The 20,000-nt window shown below is 44.0% G+C and overlaps 1 protein-coding gene across 5 annotated transcripts in view; it reads right to left on the bottom strand.

Moving 5' to 3' along the window:
- Nucleotides 1–20,000, bottom strand: part of hbs1l (HBS1-like translational GTPase) — a 56,544-nt gene that overhangs the window by 26,051 nt on the left and 10,493 nt on the right. For all 5 annotated transcript variants that reach the window (XR_006032220.1, XR_006032222.1, XR_006032221.1 and 2 more), the window contains exons 5-8: nt 6,785–6,890; nt 1,038–1,312; nt 571–736; nt 1–70 (exon numbers count right to left, since the gene is read on the bottom strand). The exon at nt 1–70 is cut by the window's left edge and continues 48 nt beyond it. Coding sequence is in view for 1 of the 5 variants with exons in the window: in XM_042094286.1 (XP_041950220.1) it covers nt 1–70; nt 571–736; nt 1,038–1,312; nt 6,785–6,890 (617 nt within the window). In the remaining 4 variants the exon portion in view is untranslated. The remainder of the gene's footprint in view (nt 71–570; nt 737–1,037; nt 1,313–6,784; nt 6,891–20,000) is intronic.

The raw sequence follows: 20,000 nt of genomic DNA, 5'->3' as shown, positions 1-20,000 counted from the left end.
GGCGTCCATTAGGGTCACAACCTTAGAAGTGGTCTCAAACTTGGTCATCCCCACGTCCATAGTTACTCCTCTACACACACACACACACACACACACACACACACACACACACACACACGAGGATGTAGGGTTTTTTTTTTGTTTGAAAAATGTGCATAGTATATAGTATAGTGTTTTTATATTACTTTCCACATTATTATTAAAATATTCAATGGAAAGTTTGGAATTCGATGCTTCATGTGTAGGCCTCGATACAAACCTCGATTTTTCTTTTTTTGGAGTGGGGGAGGGAGATGTGTGTTGCTTATGCGGCAGCGTAAGCTGCAAAGCACTGCGTGAAACACTAGAAAGGGTGTGTCGCAGTTCTGCCTTTTCACACCGCGACACAGGTTCATGGATATGAGTGTCGTAATTTCGGTTTCGAATCGCATATCGTTACAGTCCCATTCATGTGTGTTTATGTGCTTTTTGATTGTGTGTGTGTGTGTGTGTGTGTGTGTGTGTGTGTGTGTGTGTGTGTGTGTGTGTGTGTGGGTGTGTGTGTGTGGGTGTGTGTGTGTGTGTGCACACCTGTCCCTCTCTTCCCCAGTCTCGTCCAGGACCCAGGCGTAGGCGAAGGAGGCTTTGCCGGCCTTCTTGGCCTCCTGCTCATACTTGTGCATGGTCCTCTTGTTCACGTTCCCCAGCAGGTACAACAGGTGGCCCATCAGTGTGCTCTTCCCTGCGTCCACATGGCCTAGAGCACACACACACACACGCGCGCACGCACGCACGCACGCACGCACACACACACACACACACGTGTGTGTAAAGTAAACATAAAAATGTTGTCTTCAGATAACTGGATCACTTATCTAGTGTCATAAGAAATCACACCATAATTTATGCAAACACACACACACAACAGCAGTGTCCCTCCGTCTCTCACACTAACACACCCAGGGCTGTTTGGGACCTATGACCACCATGTTGAGTAGCGGTTTCTCTCTCTGTCAGTTGTCATGCACACACCCACACACCCACACACACACACGTACCTATGACCACCATGTTGAGTAGTGGTTTCCCTCCCTGTCGCTTGTCCAGCTCAGCGCGGATGTTGAGCTGTGTTTTGCTCTTGCCGGTGGTGCGGGGCGTAACCGGGGTAACGGGGCGCGCAGGCTCGTCGCCACTGGCCAGGGTTTTGACGGGCGTCTCTTGAGGTTTGGCGGGGGTACTGGCAGGCGTGGGGACAGGCGTCATGGCAACCGCCTCTGGGTTGGGACTGGGGCCCCGACGCACAGAAGGACTGTGGACACCATTTTCCTCCATGCTAAAGCACACACACACACACAGAGTTGCACATAATCGTGACGATTCAAACAGGCTAATGCAGTCTTAATGTACAATATAGAGTATTGTTTGAGTATGAGTACTGTTTTCAAAGTACTTTATTTGAAAACTAATTTATACTATATACATCTACTCTGACACAAACAGTTGAGTATAAATGCAGAATTACATAACCACAGAAATTGAGTCACCACCATCACCTGTACAAACAGACCATTAGATGACTATAATTCAAACTAATATACTGGATGTGCAAACTTATGCTGAAAACCACCCTTAATATAAACAAATACACACACACACAGAGAGAGAGACCTCCAGGCAGACAAATTAATTGGTGTCATGTTCCTGTAAAAACACGGCTTTGAATATGATACCGTTTAAACCTTGAGTTATTTGATATGAAAACTCACACACACACACTCACACACATACATACATACACACACACCCAGGCCAACTCCACCCCAATCTATGCTGCTAATCAGGTGAGGGGTGGGGCAGTGGCTTTATGGGTGAGAGTCTGTGGTTTGGAAAGGAGGTGGAGAGTGTGTGTGTGTCGGTGTGTGTGTGCATCTGTGCACACATGGGCGTGTGTCTGTCTGTGTATGTGTGTGTGGTCATGGGTGTGTGTGTGTGTGTGTGTGTGTGTGTGTGTGTGTGTGTGTGTGGTCATGGGTGTGTGTGTCTGTCTGTGTGTGTATGTGGTCATGGGTGTGTGTGTGTGTGTGTGTGTGTGTGTGTGCAGGCGAGGTCTGTGGTTTTTAGGGGGAGAGGGACCTAAAGCATATCAGTGACTGTGTGTGCTTCTGAAAAGCACAGGAGAGCAGTGAGTACAAGTGTGTGTGTGTGTGTGTGTGTGTGTGTGTGTGTGTGTGTGTGTGTAGGGGTGGGGTACACATAGCTGGGTGGTAATCTAGGGCGAGCAGTCATCAGAGGTTTTTTGTCAAAGCTGTCCAGGGGTGCAAGTTTCCTGTGGACCCAGAGTGGGCACCTCAGTCCTCCTGATATGAAACACACTGGCACGCACACACACACACGCACACACACACAGACTCAAACGTTTTATGCTGAGACAACCTTGACCTCAACAACAAGGATTTACCATCCTTTGGTGTTGACCACCAAATATATAAGGGGCCCTTATTCAAATGGCATCCAAAGTGCAACTTCTATCAGCTGTGAACTATAGCTATCAAACTATAGCTAGCGAACTATAGCCATCAATGAACTATAGTTATCAAACTATAGCTATCAATGAACTATAGCTAGCGAACTATAGCCATCAATGAACTATAGCTAGCGAACTATAGCTATCAATGAACTATAGCTAGCGAACTATAGCCATCAATGAACTATAGTTATCGAACTATAGCCATCAATGAACTATAATCACCATGTGGCATGTGGGAGCATTGAGGGGACTCATCAATATTTGTAGTTAAGGTCTTTGTGGTTAAATCATAATATTTATAGTTAAGGTCTTTGTGTTTAAATCATAATAGGTCTTTGTGGTTAAATCATAATATTTGTAGTTAAGGTCTTTGTGGTTAAATCATAATATTTGTAGTTAAGGTCTTTGTGGATAAATCATCAATATTTGTAGTTAAGGTCTTTGTGGTTAAATCATAATATTTGTAGTTAAGGTCTTTGTGGTTAAATCATAATAGGTCTTTGTGGTTAAATCATAATATTTGTAGTTAAGGTCTTTGTGGTTAAATCATAATATTTGTAGTTAAGGTCTTTGTGGTTAAATCATCAATATTTGTAGTTAAGGTCTTTGTGGTTAAATCATCAATATTTGTAGTTAAGGTCTTTGTGGTTAAATCATCAATATTTGTAGTTAAGGTCTTTGTGGTTAAATCATAATAGGTCTTTGTGGTTAAATCATAATAGGTCTTTGTGGTTAAATCACAATATTTGTAGTTAAGGTCTTTGTGGTTAAATCATAATATTTGTAGTTAAGGTCTTTGTGGTTAAATCATAATATTTGTAATTAAGGTCTTTGTGGATAAATCATCAATATTTGTAGTTAAGGTCTTTGTGGTTAAATCATAATATTTGTAATTAAGGTCTTTGTGGATAAATCATCAATATTTGTAGTTAAGGTCTTTGTGGTTAAATCATCAATATTTGTAGTTAAGGTCTTTGTGGTTAAATCATCAATATTTGTAGTTAAGGTCTTTGTGGTTAAATCATAATAGGTCTTTGTGGTTAAATCATAATAGGTCTTTGTGGTTAAATCACAATATTTGTAGTTAAGGTCTTTGTGGTTAAATCATAATATTTGTAGTTAAGGTGTTTGTGGTTAAATCATAATATTTGTAATTAAGGTCTTTGTGGATAAATCATCAATATTTGTAGTTAAGGTCTTTGTGGTTAAATCATAATATTTGTAATTAAGGTCTTTGTGGATAAATCATCAATATTTGTAGTTAAGGTCTTTGTGGTTAAATCATCAATATTTGTAGTTAAGGTCTTTGTGGTTAAATCATCAATATTTGTAGTTAAGGTCTTTGTGGTTAAATCATAATAGGTCTTTGTGGTTAAATCACAATATTTGTAGTTAAGGTCTTTGTGGTTAAATCATAATATTTGTAGTTAAGGTCTTTGTGGTTAAAATCATAATATTTGTAATTAAGGTCTTTGTGGATAAATCATCAATATTTGTAGTTAAGGTCTTTGTGGTTAAATCATAATATTTGTAATTAAGGTCTTTGTGGATAAATCATCAATATTTGTAGTTAAGGTCTTTGTGGTTAAATCATCAATATTTGTAGTTAAGGTCTTTGTGGTTAAATCATCAATATTTGTAGTTAAGGTCTTTGTGGTTAAATCATAATATTTGTAGTTAAGGTCTTTGTGGATAAATCATCAATATTTGTAGTTAAGGTCTTTGTGGTTAAATCATAATATTTGTAGTTAAGGTCTTTGTGGTTAAATCATAATAGGTCTTTGTGGTTAAATCACAATATTTGTAGTTAAGGTCTTTGTGGTTAAATCATAATATTTGTAGTTAAGGTCTTTGTGGATAAATCATCAATATTTGTAGTTAAGGTCTTTGTGGTTAAATCATAATATTTGTAATTAAGGTCTTTGTGGATAAATCATCAATATTTGTAGTTAAGGTCTTTGTGGTTAAATCATAATATTTGTAGTTAAGGTCTTTGTGGTTAAATCATAATAGGTCCTTGTGGTTAAATCATAATAGGTCTTTGTGGTTAAATCATAATATTTGTAGTTAAGGTCTTTGTGGTTAAATCATAATATTTGTAGTTAAGGTCTTTGTGGTTATATCATAATATTTGTAGGTAAGGTCGTTAGTTAAATTATAATATTGATTTTACCTAGTTATTAGCTTATTAGCTTTAGTTAGACTTTTAGAATAAGCCGGTCATTCTTTATGCCATGAAATAAGGTGTGACAAAGAAACATTGATTTTATCATTGTACTGCTGCATAAGTAAACACTGTATGTCCTATTGTGATTATCTGAAGCTTGATTTATAAAAACACTGTATGTCCTATTGTGATTATCTTAAGCTTGATGTATACAGTATAAACACTGTATGTTCTATTGTGATTATCTTAAGTTTGATTTAGAGTCTTTTTCATAACACACAAAGCACATTTGAATGTGCCACTGTGAATGATATATGTTCTATATGGATAAACTTGAGCTGGCGGTTCTGGCAACAGGCATGGAATAAACAACAACGCTACCAACAGCTTTACTCTATCCATCCAGACTACTATAGTCCGTTTCTCTTAAACAACAACGTTATCAACAGCTTTACTCTACCCATACAGACTACTATAGTCCGTTTCTCTTAAACAACAGTGTTATCAACAGCTCTACTCTAGCCATTCAGACTACTATAGTCCGTTTCTCTTAAACAACAGCGTTATCAACAGCTCTACTCTAGCCATCCAGACTACTATAGTCCGTTTCTCTTAAACAACAGCGTTATCAACAGCTCTACTCTACCCATCCAGACTACTATAGTCCGTTTCTCTTAAACAACAGCGTTATCAACAGCTCTACTCTACCCATCCAGACTACTATAGTCCGTTTCTCTTCGTCTTTACGGATGACTACTCACTTTTGCTTTTGACACAAGTCTCATTCTGAATTGCTTTCCTTGAGGAGGACGCAAACCACATCTGCAGTTGTCAAAATCTACCAATTCAGAGACATGCTTTGCTACTTTCAGATATTAGAGAGATGAAATTCCAATTTTAGGGTATTGCTCTGTGTATATACGTGTTTGTATTTCTGTTTTGGTGTTCGTGTGTGTGTGTGTGTGTGTCAAGTTCATCAAGCACTGTACAACAGGCCTTCTCAGAGCTGTTGGAGACACACTGAGGTCACAATCAGGTTTGAAGGTACTCCTGTGTGTGTTTGCGCGTGCATCTGTTTGTTTGTGAATGTAAGGTTTGAAGGCATGGCTGCCATGTGTTTGTGAATGTAAGGTTTGAAGGCATGGCTGCATGTGTTTGTATGTGAATGTAAGGTTTGAAGGCATGGCTGCATGTGTTTGTATGTGAATGTAAGGTTTGAAGGCATGGCTGCATGTGTTTGTATGTGAATGTAAGGTTTGAAGGCATGGCTGCATGTGTTTGTGTTTGTGAATGTAAGATTTGAAGGCATGGCTGCATGTGTTTGTATGTGAATGTAAGGTTTGAAGGCATGGCTGCATGTGTTTGTATGTGAATGTAAGGTTTGAAGGCATGGCTGCATGTGTTTGTATGTGAATGTAAGGTTTGAAGGCATGGCTGCATGTGTTTGTATGTGAATGTAAGGTTTGAAGGCATGGCTGCATGTGTTTGTGTTTGTGAATGTAAGATTTGAAGGCATGGCTGCATGTGTTTGTATGTGAATGTAAGGTTTGAAGGCATGGCTGCATGTGTTTGTATGTGAATGTAAGGTTTGAAGGCATGGCTGCATGTGTTTGTATGTGAATGTAAGGTTTGAAGGCATGGCTGCATGTGTTTGTATGTGAATGTAAGGTTTGAAGGCATGGCTGCATGTGTTTGTATGTGAATGTAAGGTTTGAAGGCATGGCTGCATGTGTTTGTGAAGTGATGAGCAATCCCCTGCCCATTACAGCACCACTTTAGTTTTCTTTCTTTCTTTCTTTCTTTACAGTGCAACATTAGTTGATTTTCATTTTACACATAAGTAAAGTTTCACGACACAAACTATCTTTAAATCTATCGTGGTTTGGTGTCTCTGGGTTTGCCATTGATGCGGTTTTCTCAGAGTTCCTTCCTATGGTCCATTCCCTCTCTTGACCCTTGGCTTACTCAGGCACGTTTGTGTGTGTGTGTGTGTGTGTGTGTGTGTGTGTGTGTGTGTGTGTGTGTGTGTGTGTGTGTGCGTCTTCTGGCTTACCCAGGCGTGTGTGCGTGCGTGCGTGCGTGCGTGCGTGCGTGTCTGTCTTCTGGCTTACCCAGGCACATCAAAGCCCATGGTCTGCTTCTTGCCCGAGACAGTCATGCGGGCGACCTTGGGGATGACCTCTGACTCCACGTTGTTGCGATTCTCCCGGCCTTTACCTGGGAGAGGATAGAGGAAGCGCTCAGTAAACACACAAATCTAAACACACCTGTACTGTATATTCTCTCACGCATCCACGCAGACGCTCACTCTCTCTCACACACACATATATATACACTCTAAAACTCCCATATATATACAGGCACACACATATGCATGCATGCGCACACACTCTCACACACACACACACACACTCTCACTCTCTCTCACACACAGATATATATACACTCTAAAACTCCCATAGATATACAGGCACACACATATGCATGCATGCGCACGCACTCTCACACACACTCAAATACACGCTACAACTTATCCACTCATTCATTCGCGCATGCACACATATAGACACAGTAACACACAGACACAAATACATTTTATTTCTGTCTTTTTTTAATTCAGAGACTACTGGAGAAACATATTTCCATGTGTCTGCACCACTGCACTTCTCCCTCATCAGGTACTGGGGATATGAGCCAGAAGAACAAGGGGAAGCACGCAAACATAAAAACAAGATTAAAAAAGGACAAGCTCTCACAAACACAAATACGTACACGCAGACACACGCACGCACACACACAACCTCAAATCAATGTTCATAATCTCATCAGTTTTTGCACAGACCTCTTGCAAATTTGCAAACCTTCTCACACACACATATACCTCCTTAGTCCCTCAGTCATATCAGTACTTGGATGATTCATAAAAAATGTCCCAAAAGCCGTCACCTCTGTGTACGTCTGAGTGTGTGTGAACAGTTTGAGCGCTGTGGACGGGAAAGGGTTAAGTCCGCCTGCGTCAGCACGCTCGCTCGCTCAGAAATAGAGCGGGTGACACAGCGTTTTACTGTACGAAGGTCCCACACACACACACACACACAGGAGCAAGAGGAAGAAGAGCTGTAGGACGACGGGACGAGAGGTTGGTATCACCTGACGAGAAATCATGAAAACCCCACAAACTCCCCCCCCCCCCCCCCCCCCTCCTCACTCTCTCTCGTTGGTGTGTGTATGTGTGTGTGTGTGTTTGTGCGCTTATTAAAAGAACACACTTCAGTAGTCACAGTACAGTATATGAGTAGACAAGAAAAATCTAAAAGCACACATGCATTTAATATGCATCAGTGCACACACAGACACCGGCTGTATGTCTGGCTTTCTCTCTGTTTCTGTCTCACACACACACAGACACACACAAACACACATACACACACACACACAGACAGACACACACAGACAGACACACACAGGCAGGCAGAGTCACTTTCTCTCTGTGCAGCACACAAACGCTAGCTGGGGATTCCCTCACAGGCTATTCTTGTGGTCGTCACCATCCTTGAGAGAAAAATCCCCAAAAGTCTTATGAATGAAACAGGGTTTCTTTAGTGCCCATTCAGTCAGTTTCTCCAAAACATAACAACTGAGGGGCGAGGAGGAGGAGGAGGAGGAGGAGGAGGAGAGAGGAGCAGAGATTAGGGGAGAGTACAGGAATGGAGAGAAGAGGAGAGGGAGAGAGGAGAAAGGGAGGAGAGGAGAGGAGAAGAGGGGAGAAGAGTAGAGGAGAAGAGGGGGAGAGGAGAGTGAGAGGAGAGGAGGAGAGGAGAGTGAGAGAGGAGAGTTAGAGGAGAGGTAGGAGAGGAGGAGTAGAGGAGAGGAGGAGAGGAGAGGAGAAGAAGAGAGGAGGAGAGTTAGAGGAGAAGAGGAGAGGAGGAGAGGAGAGGGGAGGAGTAGAGGAGAGGAGGAGAGGAGAGTTAGAGGAGAAGAAGAGAGGAGAGGAGAGGAGAGGAGAGGAGAGGAGGAGTAGAGGGGGAGAGGAGAGGAGAGGAGGAGAGGGGGAGAGGAGAAGAAGAGAGGAGGAGAGTTAGAGGAGAAGAGGAGAGGAGGAGAGGAGAGGGGAGGAGTAGAGGAGAGGTAGAGGAGAGGAGAGGAGAGGGGAGGAGTAGAGTTGAGGAGGAGAGGAGAGTTAGAGGAGAGGAGAGGAGAGGGGAGGAGTAGAGGAGAGGTAGAGGAGAGGAGGAGAGGAGAAGTAGAGGAGAGTGAGAGGAGTAGAGGAGAGGAGAAGTAGAGGAGAGTTAGAGGAGAAGAGGAGAGGAGAGGAGTAGAAGAGAGGAGGAGAGTTAGAGGAGAAGAGGAGAGGAGGAGAGGAGAGGGGAGGAGTAGAGGAGAGGTAGAGGAGAGGAGGAGAGGAGAAGTAGAGGAGAGTGAGAGGAGTAGAGGAGAGGAGTAGAGGAGAGTTAGAGGAGAAGAGGAGAGGAGAGGAGTAGAAGAGAGGAGGAGAGTTAGAGGAGTAGAAGAGAGGGGAGAGGAGAGGAGAGAAGAAGAGAGGAGGAGAGTGAGAGGAGAAGAGGAGAGGAGAGGAGTAGAGGAGAGGAGAAGAGAGGAGGAGAGTTAGAGGAGAAGAGGAGAGTTAGAGGAGTAGAAGAGAGGAGGAGAGTTAGAGGAGAAGAGGAGAGTTAGAGGAGTAGAAGAGAGGAGAGTTAGAGGAGAAGAGGAGAGTGAGAGGAGTAGAGGAGAGGGGAGAGGAGAGGAGGAGTAGAGGAGAGGAGGAGAGTTAGAGGAGAAGAGGAGAGTGAGAGGAGTAGAGGAGAGGAGAGGAGAGTGAGAGAGGAGAGGAGTAGAGGAGAGGAGGAGAGTTAGAGGAGAAGAGGAGAGGAGTAGAGGAGAGGAGGAGAGAAGGAGAGGAAAGGAGAAGAAGAGAGGAGGAGAGGGGGAGAGGAGAGGAGAAGAAGAGAGGAGGAGAGGGGGAGAGGAGAGGAGAAGAAGAGAGAGGAGAGAAGAGAGGAGGAGAGTTAGAGGAGTAGAGGAGAGGTAGAGGAGTAGAGGAGAGGTAGAGGAGAGGAGGAGAGTTAGAGGAGAGGAGGAGAGTTAGAGGAGAAGAGGAGAGTGAGAGGAGTAGAGGAGAGGTAGAGGAGAGGAGGAGTAGAGGAGAGGAGGAGAGGCCAGAAGTGAGTGAAGAGGAGGTATCCTAGTCGGGGAGGTGGGGGGTGAATGACAGAGACAGACCAATTGAGATGAGACGTGGCGAGTCCCTCCACACCACTGGAAAATGCACCAAACACACACACAGACACACACACACACACACAGTGCTGATGTTGCACTAGGATCCAATATGTCCTGGAAAATTAATACTGTGTGTGTGTGTGTGTCTCTTAACCTGACACACACAAGCACACACAAACACTCTTCACCGTGCGAAGAGATTGCAGAGATCCAAATATGCTGTCTGCAGCAGGCCTCAGTAAAGGTGCTGGGAAGGGAATTCACTCACAAAGACTGACTCACCGAGTCCGACCTAAATGACAGGTCTTTCTCGGCCACGAACACACCACTGCTAGCATGCTGCATCTAGCAGCGCGAGGCCCATGACTCACTAATCACTGGACCAGGAGCGGGGCTGAGGACACACAGCGCACCATGTCAAACTACAGATGGAAAACGCCAGTCATAGCAAACATTTCACATCAAAGACACTGTGAGCTACAGTGGTGTCCAAGGATTATGGGTCATGTTAATGTGATCGGCACATTTTTAAGATGTTAAAGACCTCTCAGAGGAAGAAAAAAAAAAACATTCCTACAAGTGCTCCAAATACAATCTATTGACTGCCCTCCTACAATTTAGGACGCAATGACCATTGGTGGTCGCCCTTTTGATAAAAATAAAAAGGAGATCCTTTTGTTGACTAATATTTCCATTTAATTATCTGACAGTTATTTGTATGACCTACAGTGAGATTACATCTGGGTGACTAACTGATGGTCTTGGTGCAATTAGTCCCTTGCTCTTGGAGTTGATTTACAGGCACAATAAAGCCACTTAAATTTGAATGAGAGAGAGGGAGAGAGAGAGAGAGGCCTGAGAAAGGTATGGAGAGAGAGAGAGAGAAAATTGTGGCCATTCCAGTAGGGGGCACCCTTGCTTGTAGCTTCAACAATCTTATATTCCACACACACACACAACCTTATATTCCACACACACACACAACCTTATATTCCCCACACACACACACAACCTTACATTACACACACACAACCTTATATTCCACACACACACAACCTTACATTACACACACACAACCTTACATTACACACACACAACCTTATATCACACACACACACACACACACACACACACACAACCTTATATTCCACAAACTGCACACATCTGTGAGAAACATGTTAGGATGAGGAAAAAAAACAGAAAAACCAATAACAGAAACATTAGAGGCTATTTTACCAAAGTACACATCCGTCTTATGTGGTTATAGATTTAAAAAGCATAATATCCATATCTCTGTAGCAGAGCCCTGACACACACTCTGCTGCTGCCCCACCCTTTACAAACACAACACCACCCCCCCCCCCCCCCCCCCCACCACCACCACCTCCCAAACACACACACTCTACCACAGCCCCACTTGCATTCACACTCCACCACAGCAACTACGCACACCAACACACACACACACACACACACACACACACACACAAGGTACCAGGCCAGAGGGGAGTATCTTGTCCGTGGGGAGGGCAAATAGGGGGCATTCCCTCCGGGGGGGGGGCACAGACAGGTCACATCCTCCTGCATTTAGGAGGTTTTACCCAGTACTCAGCCAGATGAAGGGAAGGTGTTATTGCTAACGGATCCAAACACACAGCCGGCCTCCAGTCGGTTGAGGTGCCTGATGCCATGATAAAATAAAAAAAAGTGTGCGTACTCTCCTGTGTTCTTTTCGACGCTTGTGACTTCGGTCGTGGCAAATGTGCAGTCACACTGATCACTTCAAACTGATACAATCGCTCAGACTTTCATATTACTTTCTCTTAACGAGTCATCACATCTGTGTGTGCGTGTGTGTGAACGTTTTGCTCATATTTGGACACAAAATGCAATGCAGATAGGGCTGTGCGTTTGTGTGTGTGTGTATATGTCTGTAAATTTAGTTCATCTGCAAGTGTGTGTGTGTGTGTGTGTGTGTGTGTGTGTGTCTGTATCAATTTCACCTCTTCTGAGATGACTCATAAACACCCTCTTAGTCAACAGACAAGACTTGAGCATCACTCCTAAAGTAGAAGTGTTACAGAAGGACAGATACACACACACACACACAGATACACACAAAACACACACAGATACACACACACAGATACACACAAACACACACACACACACACAAACACACACACACACACACAGATACAAACAAAAAGTTGTGATGAGTCTTTCCACCCATCAACTACCAGCCAGCAGGTCAGGGTGGTTAAAAAGGTTTAAGTGAAATGTACCCCCGTTTGTCCTTTTCAAGCACCAAACATGTCACACCTCATTGAGGAGCTGGACATTGTGGGCTCGGTGGGATGGCGCTGGGCATAGACTTTTTTTCTGTTGGGTTTTCCCTTTGTTGACGCGCCTGTGATTGATTGTTTCCACGCGACATGTTGCACACCACCACCACTGGCCAGCACCACACACTTCTGCAGGGTAGTGGGTACGGTCAGCATGGCAAGCACCACACACTTCTGCAGGGTAGTGGGTACGGTCAGCATGGCAAGCACCACACACTTCTGCAGGGTAGTGGGTACGGTCAGCATGGCAAGCACCACACACTTCTGCAGGGTAGTGGGTACGGTCAGCATGGCCAGCACCACACACTTCTGCAGGGTAGTGGGTACGGTCAGCATGGCAAGCACCACACACTTCTGCAGGGTAGTGGGTACGACCAGCAGTGTACCACGAACTTCCACAGCAAGACATCGGCAACTACGTGTTGGTGCTTGCAAGGTTTTTGCATGCCTTTTACGTAGGCGCTAGTTTCACACCAAACTCACTGCTGCTTTAAATTCAAGTCCCATGATTCCCTCCCTCCCCAGTACATACACACACACACACACACACACACACACACACACACACACACACACACACACAGCACCCATTTGAACATTTCTGGCCACGCTACTGTAGTAAGTTGGTAAGCAAACGGTTACAGCCGCGGACTCGGATAAACGGCAGATCGGACGGATGACATGACGATAAATAATATTTTCATTAAATTCGGACGGGTAGTGGTTGAACCAATCAAAAGAAAATATATACAATATATAAATGTGCAATAAGAAGGTAGAATACAGTGCCAGTTGACCGATGATTCATCTCCCATGTCGCACCTTATTGCAGCACCTTGGTAGGCCACTAAGCAAACCTGCAAGCTATGAGCCCAGGTGTCAGTAGGCCTATTGGAGGAGGCCTAAACGTCTCAAAGATGAGACTGCCTGGGTTATTTTCTTTCGATATTAGTTATATTTTAAAACAGCCAGTCATTGTACCCTACTATTTGTGGAATAGCCATTTAAAAGAGAGACAGATTATGGAGTGATATGACTCAGAAATTACATCAGACAATGGCAGCGTGAGATGTTCACAACGCAAGAGCTAAACTTCTACAAGCTCAATAACATGCACAGCAATAAAAGGTAAGACAAATAGTCGGAAAACTTTGCCCATTAATTAGATGTGCAAGGCAAGCAGGCAAGTTTGGGGGTTGTTATGGATAATTAAACATGTGAACATGCACGTTGCACTGTTGTGCGGCGGCGAATCTCTGAATGAATAGAGTCGGCGTTTCATTAATATCGAGGCTCCGTAGTTTGTTTCTTGTATGATTGTTACTGGAATAAAATGAATTGCTCTGTCTGCTCTCTTCCCATGCAGTCAAAATGAACGGGAGTCTTCAGAACAGACGCGTACCCCGTAACCCGTAGAGTTAATTAGCCTATAATGTGAATGACTTGTTATTTTACAACTGTTATTATACTTATTATATATTCTGCTGTATCTTCTCAAGGAAAAGTAGGCAACAAGGGCTATTCCTATCAAAGATTCTAAAGCTCTTGAGAGCACCTGATTGGAATAGAATGTACCCCGTGTAAACAGACGGCACGATTCTTTTAATCGGAATAGTTGAATCGGAATGACAAAAAAAATTGTCCATGTAAACATGGCTAATGTGACTGTAGCTACCAAAGACTCTAGAGCGCTCCACTCTAAGATCTTTGGTACCTACTGAAGGGCATGGACTTCACTGCATGGACTACACACTGCATACGTCAGGCTCTGCATGCTAAGTCTCTGTGCACAGTAGGGCCTAGCACCAAGCATGCTATTTGCATACTATTCAGGTCAGTAGTGTGCGGTTTAGGTCCCCTACACACCACTATATCAACAACCAAAGTCCATGCAAACACGGTTTAGCCAAAGATAGGTCACCTTAGCTGGTTGACCTTCTTTCCAAGATCCATTAAATGTAGGGGGAGTGATACATAACACTGTGACATTCAGCGAATATCTCCTCACAATTGGCTAGCTCTCCATTCTCGCTCTCGAGTACGCTGTAAAAAACTGTTTTCTTACACAGCCCTGGCTCTATGGACTAGAAAGAAAATGGGGGCAGCATGCCATGCCATGCAAACAATAACAAAACACTGAGAAATTTCTCAGAGAGCACTGAAGGGAGGGGTGAGGTACCTCTGGTGTGTTTTGATTGGTCTTTGGTCTTTGGCTTAGGAGAATGAAGCCATACAGCTCTTCTATTAGGAGGTTTACCCCTTACTCCGAGTTAACTTACCCAGGTTTGTCACTAAACCACGTACTTGGAATACCCCCCTGATCTACAATTTTATCTATGGATCTCAATGATGCTTTTATCAAAAGGTGACTTCAGGTAAAGTTAAAGTGGAAGTGCATGATGGTAACAATAGATCCCTGCTCCCAGTTCCCTGCATATGTCCAATCGATCCCTGCTCCCAGCTCCCTGCATATGTCCAATAGATCCCTGCTCCCAATCCCAGCACACAATTAAAGTTGATGGCCAATACTGACTTTAAGTAGGAGGACAGAAATTGAAAGCATTCGGAGTGGCAGGGGCAAAAGGGCCGGGATTGAAAAGTGCACTTATGATATTGCTCAAGGTGCTCAATGCAGTTTTGGCAATTTCTTCACTCCCCCTACAGCTTCAGAGTATATATTTTCTCCTCGCTCGATCAGGCTGGGAGGGGGGCGGGGGGTGGGGCTGTGGCGCAACAGGCTACAGCGCCCATACCATGTACGGGTCCAAGTACCCACGGGGACCCAGGTTGGAATCCGACCTGCGGTCATTTCCCAATCCCATCCCATCTCTCTCCCTGTCACTCTTTACTGTCCTATCCGAATAAAAGCCCCCCAATAAATAAATAAATAAATAAATAAATAAATAAATAAATAAATAAATAAATAAATAATTTGAGCTAGAAATGGCGCTACATAAAATACACAAAACTATATTAAACTGAGAGCCATTGGTGGTTTGTTTTTCCCACACTGCTCTAGCAACTGAACGACAGGACTGCAGGACGTACAACAGCGAGTCACCACCACCATCAGGCTCAGAAAAACTCGTACGAGGCTTTGACACTCAAAACCACTGAAGCGGTGAGCAAGAGCGGACCGCCGTGCACTCTGCTGGGAATGAAACTCGTGCTCTCCCTCTGAACATAGAGGAGCTCGCAGCCGCTCCTGTGGCCCCAGTGCCCGTCCGTCCCCTGCTCCAAGCAAAGGCTTGAGCTCAGCAGTGTTCATGAAGAGAGCTCTTCACGGCCAAAAAGCAGTGTTTTTATGCAAATCAGTGGTGCCGCAGATGATCTCACTGGGGTACTTTGAGAAGAGAATGCCAGAGGGCATTGCAGATTACTGCAGTGAAGTGGCCAGTCACATCTGCTCCCACAGCCCCATGTCCCGTCTCTGCAGATGGACTGACGACCACTACGACGAGGCCAACAGCACAGCTTGGTGACGGGGCTGGAGTCGGACATTTCTCAAGGTCTCTTCCTTTTAAGATGGCCACTGTCTTCAGGTTCAGGCCTTGGGATACGTAGAGTGCTTTGAGGCCATGTAAATGCCTTGGGATACGTAGAGTGCTTTGAGGCCATGTAAATGCCTTGGGATACGTAGAGTGCTTTGAGGCCATGTAAATGCCTTGGGATACGTAGAGTGCTTTGAGGCCATGTAAATGCCTTGGGATACGTAGAGTGCTTTGAGGCCATGTAAATGCCTTGGGATACGTAGAGTGCTTTGAGGCCATGTAAATGGTTAATGATTCTGCACGCTTACATCAAATTTAAAAAGACTGAATGACATCACTGTTGTTTCCAGTTTCGCAGGTGAACTACAGTGACACACACACACACACACACACACACACACACACACACACACACAGTCAGATCAGTGTGTATCGGGCCATTGGGATAGTCTGCAAGTACGAGCGCTAGGGAACGGGGACGAACTTAAACCTACTCAAAATAACTCATAAGGGACTTTTGCGCCGAAAACCACTAAAGCTGCAAGCTCAAGATGATCCGACTTCTTTAAAAATGATTACTGGTCTGACTCATGATGAGAAACCTCAGAAGAAGTGACACTTTAGAGGCACTTTGACACAATCTCACCTGTTCTCACCAAAGCTCAACTAAAAATTCTGCATGCACAGGGAAAGAAATGAGCTTTTAAAAGGACTCTCCGTGTTCTCTCATGTTCTCTCAGTATGAGATATCGTCATCAAGTCGAGCAAGATGCCTCTTAGCTGCAAAAGCTAACGCATTTTTTCAGTTTGTTTATTTTGTAAGTCCATGCATGTGTGTGTGTGTGACAAAAAGAAGCAATTTTTTGAAATGACAAAAAGTTTCAAACTAGACAACTAGGGCACAATACCAAAAAGCATACTGAAATAGAAGCAAGGACTCCACCATTAAAGGTTACAGCCTTTCCATTAGTCTTGTTATGTCGCCGAACTAATGAACACACCCGCGTCTCAGGAGACCCTTTGCGTTAGAGTGTGCCTGATTCACAACACCGACCGCCCAAGCTGCAAATGGGGGGGTGGGGTCATGACCATGTTTCTCCACGCGTCTGATCAAAACATGGCACCGCACAAGAGCCTCACACACCGCAATGTCTCTGACTAAAAACCCACAGAGGGGAACAGAACGGAGACAGAGAGAGAGCGCGCAATGGGCACAGAGAGAGAGAGAGAGAGAGAGAGAGAGAGAGAGAGAGAGAGAGAGAGAGAGAGAGAGTGAAAACAGGTTCTGTTAAGGCCAGCTGAGCAGCTCTCATATTTTCCTACGTAGGTGGTGTAAGGGGAAGGAAAAAAAACATGACTCGCTTCATGATGTCTTGAGTGTGTGTGCAGGAGGGTGCAAAGATGGTGTGAGTAAGAGAGAGAGAGAGAGAGAGAGAGAGAGAGAGAGAGAGATAAAGGCAGAGGAAAACAGCTAGCCTAAGAGTTCAAGAGAAAAAATACAGATAGAGCAGTGCAGAACTACTAAGAAAGGGAGAGAGAGAGAGAGGGTAAGAGAGAGAGAGAGAGAGAGAGAGAAAGGGAGAGATAAAGGCAGAGGAAAACAGCTAGCCTAAGAGTTCAAGAGAAAAAAATACAGATAGAGCACGCAGATAGAGCAGTGCAGAACTACTAAGAAAGGGAGAGAGAGAGAGAGAGGGTAAGAGAGAGAGAGAGAGAGAGAGAGAGAGAGAGAGAGAGAGAGAGAGGTGACAAAGTGAGAGAGAGAGTTAGAGAGAGAGGATAAGAAAGAGAGTGTCAACAAAGACAGAAAGAGCATGACAGTCAGACAGAGACAGACAGACAGACAGACAGACAGAGAGAGAGAGAGAGGGGAGTGTTAGTGAGAAAAAGAGAAAAAGTGTGTGACTAAGAAAGAGCAAGAGAGGGACAGAAAGAGAGCAAGATAATGACAGAGAAGAAAAGAGAAGAGAGAGATGAGAGTGTGTGTTTATGTAAGAGTAAAAATAGGGAAAAAAGAGTGAGATAATATAAGAGTGAGTGAGGAGAAAGAAAGAAAGAAAGAAAGAAAGAAAGAAAGAGAGAGAGAGAGAGAGAGAGCTTGCCAGTAACCTCAGGGGCCTGATGGTAAATTCCTGACCAAACACCTGACTGTCCTCATCATTCCCCGGTAATGGACTCATCTGTGACATCACGTCCTGTCTACACCTGCTTTACAGTCACTTGGTCACTGACACACAAAAATACACACATGCAAAATCATATATATATATATATATATATATATATATATATATATATATATACATACAAGGATACAAGGAAGTTTATTGTCACATGCATATAGTTACTGGAAGTAAGAAATGCAGTGAAATTATGTCTGGTGCCTATTCGTGCATTTATGGGGGGGGTAAAAAGTGCAGTAGAAGAGGGGTTTAGTAGATTAAGTGGCAAGGGCTGCATAAGAAAGGTGGGGGAGGATTGGGATTGGGGGGGGGGCACCAACAAGGAGCACCCAAGAGCAACAGGGGCAAGGAAAAACTCCCTTACCAAGGAAGAAACCTTGGGCAGATCCACGGCTCAAGGGGCTAACCCAACTGCCAGGGGTCTTGGTGTGTGTGTTGGGGGGATGACAGGGGAGATGGGATAGTGTGCTGTGTATGTGGGGAGAGGCCAGTGTGCAATATGTGTGTTGGAGAAGCTTCCTCATGATAGTGTGCTGTGTATTGGGGGGGGGCAGTGTACTGCAAGTATGGTGAAGGGACTTACTATTGCAAGCAGAGTACTGTATGTATGATGTATGTGAGTGATGACAGTGAAGATGTGTGTGTGGCCGGGAGGGGAGTGGAGCAGTGACTCTGTGTGTGTGTGTGTGTAGTGTGTGTGTATATACACATTTCTATTATATTCATACAAAATGTAAACAAGTCAGGCAGAGACATTTCTGCCTGATATATATTCACCTGGCTACATCAGTATAAACATACATGCAAACACAGTTTCCACAGCAAGGCAGCAGTCTTGACAACAGTGCGCCAGTCTCAGCTGTTGATCTCTCTGCCACTCTAAAGCACATCCCTATGTACCAAAGGCATGTGACTCATCAGTCAGAATGAAGTGCTAGATGTCTAAGAGAGCTAGAAACTGGAGGTGCTCTTTTACAGCATCTGATCTTGTGGTCTCTTCTTGGTAAGCATTCTACTAAACTAACATTGCCACTATGCAAACTAACTAAAAAAAAAAAACACAATTGCACTATGCAAAACACACATGCACAAAGGCTTGTCATATTGTCATATTTACACAAAGGCTTGCTGTCTGACAAATGACAAGGACACCGAGATGGGAGCCGTCTTGTGTGTCATTTCTCCTCTTGCACATAGTCTGTAGTAGACTTAATAGAGTAAACTAAACTACATACAGAGTGCATAGCACTATATGGTCCTTAAAAGGTCGGTGCCTGTGAGGGGGTCAAGGACAGATGCCGGCTGCCTGAGACGTGACCTTTTAGGGTGACCCTGACCTTGTTCACTGCTGACCTTAAGTCCTCTGCACCCTCTGCCAGCACTCCAGCATGTGGCACTACCCAATCAGTGATCTGGTGAACACTTACTCAGAGAAGACTGATCGCTGAGGTGAGGCTGGCTGTTCATGCAATAAAGGGCATTTGAATATAAACGGAACAGTCTTATCACAAGTTTGGGGGGGGTGCTCTATTTTATATGGCAGCCCAGTGGCAGTGTTTAATAGGCCTACGCTAAAAGATATTGATGCATGTGAACGCGCGCGCACACACACACACACACACACACACACACACACACACACACACACACACACACAAACACAAACACACACACACACACACGGTCACATCCTATTCTAATGATCAAGCTCTTATACAAGCGTGACCAGAAACACCTGTTGGATAACTTGTTCTTTTACAAACAGACACAGGTATAAAACAAATATCAAAGTAAGCATTACAATGCAAACAGAGCCTAACATGAGAGCTGTTAGGCTTACGCCCCTGATAATAACAAGTGAAATGAAACCAAAAATTCAGATTAAGTCATTTCAAAGCTATTTCTCATAAACGTGTAGCATTGCACGACCAGTTTATAACCAGTTTATAACATGTCTCTACTTGACTGAGTTTTGGAATTCTTCTTCGAAGTCAGGTGTGTTGACAGGATAGACGCGGAACAATGAGATAAGAGGAGGTGTGAGCCCGAGTGTGTGTATGGAGGTGTGAGCCCGAGTGTGTGTATGGA

The sequence above is a fragment of the Alosa sapidissima genome, chromosome 6 (genome assembly GCF_018492685.1).
Source record: "Alosa sapidissima isolate fAloSap1 chromosome 6, fAloSap1.pri, whole genome shotgun sequence".
Lineage (NCBI taxonomy): Eukaryota > Metazoa > Chordata > Actinopteri > Clupeiformes > Clupeidae > Alosa > Alosa sapidissima.
The sequence above is the reverse complement of the archived record's forward strand: the minus strand, read 5'-3'. Positions and strand labels throughout refer to the sequence as shown.